Genomic DNA, 6,000 nt, shown 5'->3' on the forward strand with positions numbered 1-6,000 from the left:
CTGAGGAATGGACAGCCAAACAAACTTGAGATGGAAACGGAAGGGAACGATTCCCCCCCCCCACTATGCTTTAGAAGGGTTGGTTTTATGACACTGACGTAAAGTGACAAAGTTCTTCCGAAGTTGCCGGAAAGCGACATGTAAACTGGAGGACTCCGTGTTTCCCCGAAAGGGGTTTACGTCTACAGGGATGGCCAACGGTAGTGCTCCAGATGTTTTTGCCTACAACTCCCATCAGCCCCAGCCAGCATGGCCAATGGCTGGGGCTGATGGGAGTTGTAGGCAAAAAACATCTGGAGCGCTACAGTTGGCCACCCCTGGTTACGATACTCCTGTTTACGACGCTGTCGCAAAGCGAGCGACAGGATTCCTGTCTTTCCTTTCCCTAGCCATTCCTTTTCAAAGCTACCTAAAATGTCATCTAACTCAGGTGGAAGACAATTATAGTGGCAGAAACTGAACTTCCGTTAAGTCTGAGTTCTTTTGCGGCGCTGACTTCCTTTGCGACAGCCAGCCAATGAGCAGTCAGCAGCTCTGAGAACCGGAATCAATGGCGTGTCACGTGATTCCCTCAGCTTTCAGCTTGCCGGCATATTGAATCCTGGCAGCCCCGACCCTTCCCGTTTGCCTCTCGTCCAATCCATGCCGGATGCTGAGAGGAGCGCTGGCTGCCCTGGCTCTGGGCTTAGTGACCACCTGGGTCTGGAGCCGCTGGTTCGATCCCCGATTGTGGCTGTGGCAGACACATTACCCGGAGTGGGTGCTAAACGCCGCCGAATTGAGCCGCTACACGGGTGGCGTTGGTAGCCCGGGGCTTTACTTGGCTGTGCTGGGAAAGGTCTTCGATGTGCAGCGCGGACACAAGCACTATGGACCAGGGGGAGCCTACAGTTTCTTCGCCGGTATTCCTCCTTGGAAGGATAGCCTGTGCACATTTGGCAGTTTTTGGGAAGAAGTGTGCGTGCATGTTGGCTACTGGGCATGCATACAGGAATGAGGGGATAACCCCCGCCTTTGCTCATTTCACTTTGCTTAGCATGCTCTGGTGGTTGCAAGGCATGCAAATGAGAGATGATCCTCAGTGTCTTTCTGTGTATCCTCACCAGTCTTTGACCCCAAAGTGTCTGTACTCCCTCCTCCTTTCTGTGGTGCATGTATATCACTTGCTGGGTCTGCAAAACAGGTGAGAGATTCCTTTCTGGCCCAGGGAAGCTGCTGCCCCTTTTAATGTGTGAAGCCCTCAGTACTTGCAGCATGTATGCACTTTGGTGCGTGGTACTTAAAAGCAGGCCACTTGGACATTTTACGTGACAGTATTTAGGGGCTGCAGTTTAGTGGACCATCATCTGGTTTGCTTGCAGCAAATCCCAGGTTCCAGTTAAAAGATCATGGGCAAACCCTTTTTCTGCTTGAGACCCTCATTGCTGCAGCCTGTCAGTACTGACCAAATGGGAGCAACACAGCTTCATATGTTCAATCTCTTTGCCATGGGCTGGTAGACCTTCCAGGTGTTCACTGAACATTGTTTCTCTAGGGAAAGATGCCTCTCGAGCTTTTGCAACAGGTGACTTCAGTAAAACGGGCTTGGTGGATGATATTGTGGGGCTGTCACCGTCAGAAGTGCTGACCATCCAGAACTGGCTGTCATTCTACAATAAGAATTATGTGGCTGTCGGTATGTGACTAGAGATTGCGCCGAAGAATCTGCTTCTCTCTAATTGTAACTTTACTTGTGATGTTACCTTGGGCAGAATGTTTGGAGAAAGGCAGGACCTGTGGCCCTGGTAGTCTTTCACTGAACAATGAAATACTTTCTTTTAAAAATTTATTTAGTGTGTGTATATCTATATTGAGCTGGGAACCCAAAGCAGCTTATAAAAATTCACTTTTAAATTTACATAAAATGCAGTATTAAAAAAGACAAAAAGTAGGCAGGACATCCTAGACCGGTGTCCACCAAGGCTCATAGGATCAATCATAGGATTGATGAAGATTCCTTCAGTCAGGTGATTTTTGCTTTTATTTTTTCACATGTGCAAACTGGGCTATCTAAAGCAGGGGGGGTTGAACTCATTTGCTATGAGAGCCGGATCTGACATAAATGAGACCTTGTTGGGACAGGCTGTATGTATCATAAAATAAACTTTATAAAAGACATAGACAAACACAATTAAAGACTTTGCTTCTCTCCCATGTGATTGAGGGAACTGGGCAAAGGAAGCTCTGGCTCTTTCCCTCCCTCCCCAGGAGATGAGGGGGCGGAGCCTCAGCCAATAGAAGGAAGAGAGGCTTGGCTCAGTAGCTCTGCTGTGCGATTGAAAGAGCCTCGCAAAGCTCTCCCTCTTCCCCCGCAAGGGAGGGGCCTCAGCAAATGGAGAAAAGTGGTTTTGTTCAGTAGCTCCTGTGTGATTGAGCAAACTTGGCAAAGAAGAAAGTGAGAGACGAAGAAGAAAGACTTGCTCACGGGCCTGATAGGCACCCTCTGGGGGCCTGATTCAGTTCCCTGGCTGTACATTTGACACCCCTGATCTAAGACATCTCTGCATCAGCAGTGCTGTGATCTTAGGCAGATAATACCTGCAAGAATATAACCTGTCCCACTTGTGATGCCTACTTTTCTTTTGAGGTGAGCACCTGCCAAAGATGCTCACATGAGTTTGTTCACAACTGAAAAGGAGTATTCCACACACACAGCCTTTTATTTTTCTAAACTAAAAATCACAGGAAAGATGCTCAAAATCTTTGGAATAGTTTTAATGCCACAAGGGATGTTTACTGTGTATATATACACAGCACTGGGAAAGGCAACTCCCCAAGGTGAGGATGATGGGCAGGTAGTGGTTGAAGAATGATCTTTTTGGTTTCTCTCTCTTCATAAGGCAAAGTTGCAGGGAGATTTTATGATGAAAATGGGAACCCCACAACTCTTCTACAGCAAGCCCAAGCACTGATTGATGAAGGGCAGAGGCTGCAGGCCCGAGAGGAGGAGAAAAAGCAACGCTTCCCACCTTGTAACGCTGAATGGCGCTCAGCTTCTGGAAGCAGAGTCTGGTGTTCCAAGGAAAGGTAAGAGTTGCATTCAGAAGTAGATGTGGTAGAAGACGACTGCATACTACAGATTTATACCCCGCCCTTCTCTCTAAATCAGAGACTCAGAGTGGCTTACAATCTCCTTCTCCCCCAACAGCAGACACCCTGTGAGGTGGGTGGGGCTAAGAGAGCTCTTACAGCAGCTGCCCTTTCAGGGACAACTCCTGCGATAGCTATGGCTGAACCAAGGCCATTCCAGCAGCTGCAAGTGGAGGAGTGGGGAATCAATTTTAACCACTACACCAAACTGGTAAAAGAGGGACAGGATGGCAGGGAACCGGAGGCTGTAATATTTCACCACCTTTACATCCAGTGTATTTTATTATTTAACTAAAAGGACTCATGAAAGAAAGGAAATACATGGCCCTGGTTCTGCCCATTCAGTCTCCCCACTATCTTTGCCCCGCTCGCCTTACACACTTTTTACTCATGGTGATGGCAGCTACCACTTTGGATTCACAACTAGGGCTGCGAGCCCATCAACAGGGATGAAATCTCCCCTGCTCACAGCTGCCTCTTTGAGCAGCACTGGGAGAAAAATAAAAGGCCATCAGCGTGACATCCCTTCAAAGAAAACCCAGACATGACATTGTGCCCCTTCTTGAGCTCTATGATTTTTGAGGTCATGCTGATGGCCCCATCCTCACCTCTCACTGGTTGTCAGGCCAAGTCCTAGAAACTCTATTCACAACCTAAAAGTGCCCAAGCGCTTCCCCCCTCCCCGGTCTTTAATGGCTGTGGATTCCCTTCCCAACATTTTTAACCTTTTTTATCCCTGTAGACCTCTCACTTCCCCCTCTCCCTCCCAACATTTGCAGAATCCTTAACCATAAAAAGTTTGGATTTTCTTTAAAGTCTACATAGAGGAAAGCTTGTGGCTACATGATAAAGGTATTTTGACCCCATTGTTCTTGCAAACTTGGATCTTTTGGGTGGCTGACAAATTCATAAAATCCAACTAAGCGATGTGAAAGAAGGACCCTAACATCCACTTGAGTCTGGGATGAGAAGATTATTTTGTCAATACTAGGGTAAAAATCTGTTTACCTAGCCGTCCTGGGCACTCTGGTAGAAAGGTGGAGTTCACACTCTGCTGTTCTTCTGGCTGAGAACTTCCGTTTAGTTACTGTGCAGTTAGAGAGCTGCTTTTTCCTCTGTAAATTAGCCACCAAATCAGGATCTTTGTCTGAGAACAGGGCCTTTTCAGTAGTGACTGCAGAAAACACTCCCTCAAGATGCTTCAGTGTTGTTCTTTGACCTTATTATGGAGAGAAGCATGAGCTTTGTCTTCCGAGAATGGCAGATTCGTTGTTTATTTGGTGATTTTATAGGGGTTAAAATCTTTTTAAACCTCTTTTGGGAAAACATCTGGTAATATGTTGTGTAGAAATGGATAAATAGCCTTGTTCCCTCACTGAAGTGGATTGTAGAAAGTGGGGGATGGGAGATTTGCACTTTTCCAAGCATATCTATCCTAAGCTGGAATGCTTTCCCTACTTGTCTTTGCAGTGGTGGAATCAGCAGAGATTGGGCTGGCGTCCCCAGGAAGATGTATGAGGCAGGCTCACGGGGCAGCCACTGCGTGTGCGTGAAAACAGAAGGGGACCCTTCTGAGCCATCCTCTTCCTTCCAGCCCAGCAACAGAGGCGACTTGGACAACCCCAAGCTGCAAGAATACGAAGGCTGCCACCCACTGGCCAACTGGTGTGCTTTGAAAGACTAAGGCAGCATTTAAATGCCAAAAGCAACTCAAACGAAGCCAAGATCTGCACACAGAGCTTGTTAGTCACTTCACTTATCCTCCTCATCTGCTTTGAAGCAAATGCTGCTTCCCTATGATGTGTGAATGCAGGCGGGCCAGGTGGATTGGAGTTCTGTTCCCCACATTCTGGGATTAAGAAGGGAAGCCATGTGCTGTTTTGAACTGACAGTAGGCCTTTTGAAAATATATTGGCATGAGTCACTATACAGTCTCTTTTCTTTGAATTTAAGACACGACCTTGCAAGCTAGCAGGCCAGTATCTGGTGTCAAGCGGTCACTACCGCAGGGGTAGTTGTCTTGCATCCTTTTACAGTGAAGCGTTCCTTATCTTCGTATCCCAAAAATGCAATTCTGAGATGGGACAAAGGCCAACCAATATATAATTACTTTCTCACACTCACACTCACTTCTGCAATCAGAACTCCCAAATGCTGTCTGATTCGATAATGCTTGTTTATTACAAGAATTTAAACACAGCTATATAAATATTGTAAAAATACATTGCTTTACAAGGACTTGAGGAAGGAAAGCTGCTGTTTTAATATTTTTAAATGGTTTTTCTGAAGGAGTTTACCTTTTTCAGAACAAGACCAAGAATCTTAGGAACTAGGGGCTATTTTAAAGTAAATTTTTTTCAATAAAACAGACACAAAACCTACTACCGGATAGGATGATGAAATACAGACAGATCTATTCCACAACAAGGTCCAAGTCTGTGGAAGGCCACTGAGATAGTAAGCCCTGGATCTGTGCTGTGCCACAGTGCAAGTCGAAACTCGGGTCAGAATGCTTTTATATACAGAAGAAAAATCCCTAGACGAAAACTAGCTTTGCCCAGCAGACTAGGCCAGAGTCTTCCCCCAAGATCTAGTTTTCTTGGTGCGGAGAAAAGGACTGTATAGAAGAGCATTCTCCTTTGCAAATTCCACTCCTGCAGCCTGAAGCAACACAGCCCATGCAGGCCTGCCTTCTCGGCTATTCTTTGCAAGGATATTGGATCCATGGAAGATTCCTTGCTTTCGTAATAGGAGACGCATTTCAATGTCACGTGGAAAAACTACAGGAGCTGACAGTTTCACAGGCAGAGTTAAGGCATTTGTCATCCTTTTGTAAAGTGGGTTAGTACTCAGTATTTTCAGTTAACAACC

At 46.4% G+C, this 6,000-nt stretch overlaps 1 protein-coding gene across 2 annotated transcripts; it reads left to right on the forward strand.

Annotated features, from left to right (window-relative positions):
• Positions 1–546: 546 nt before the first annotated feature.
• LOC132587161 (neuferricin) lies at positions 547–5,056 on the forward strand. Of its 2 annotated transcripts, none has more exons than XM_060259387.1 (4): positions 547–902; positions 1,535–1,675; positions 2,880–3,066; positions 4,600–5,056. In XM_060259387.1, exons 1-4 carry the CDS (start codon positions 650–652, stop codon positions 4,811–4,813), a joined length of 795 nt encoding a protein of 264 aa, XP_060115370.1. In that variant the 5' UTR covers positions 547–649; the 3' UTR covers positions 4,814–5,056. The 2 variants fall into 2 exon arrangements, with proteins under 2 accessions (XP_060115370.1, XP_060115371.1); XM_060259388.1 differs by having other exon boundaries at positions 616–902; positions 4,724–5,056.
• Positions 5,057–6,000: the final 944 nt, after the last annotated feature.

This window comes from Heteronotia binoei, chromosome 18 (assembly GCF_032191835.1).
Source record: "Heteronotia binoei isolate CCM8104 ecotype False Entrance Well chromosome 18, APGP_CSIRO_Hbin_v1, whole genome shotgun sequence".
NCBI classification, from domain to species: Eukaryota; Metazoa; Chordata; class Lepidosauria; order Squamata; family Gekkonidae; genus Heteronotia; species Heteronotia binoei.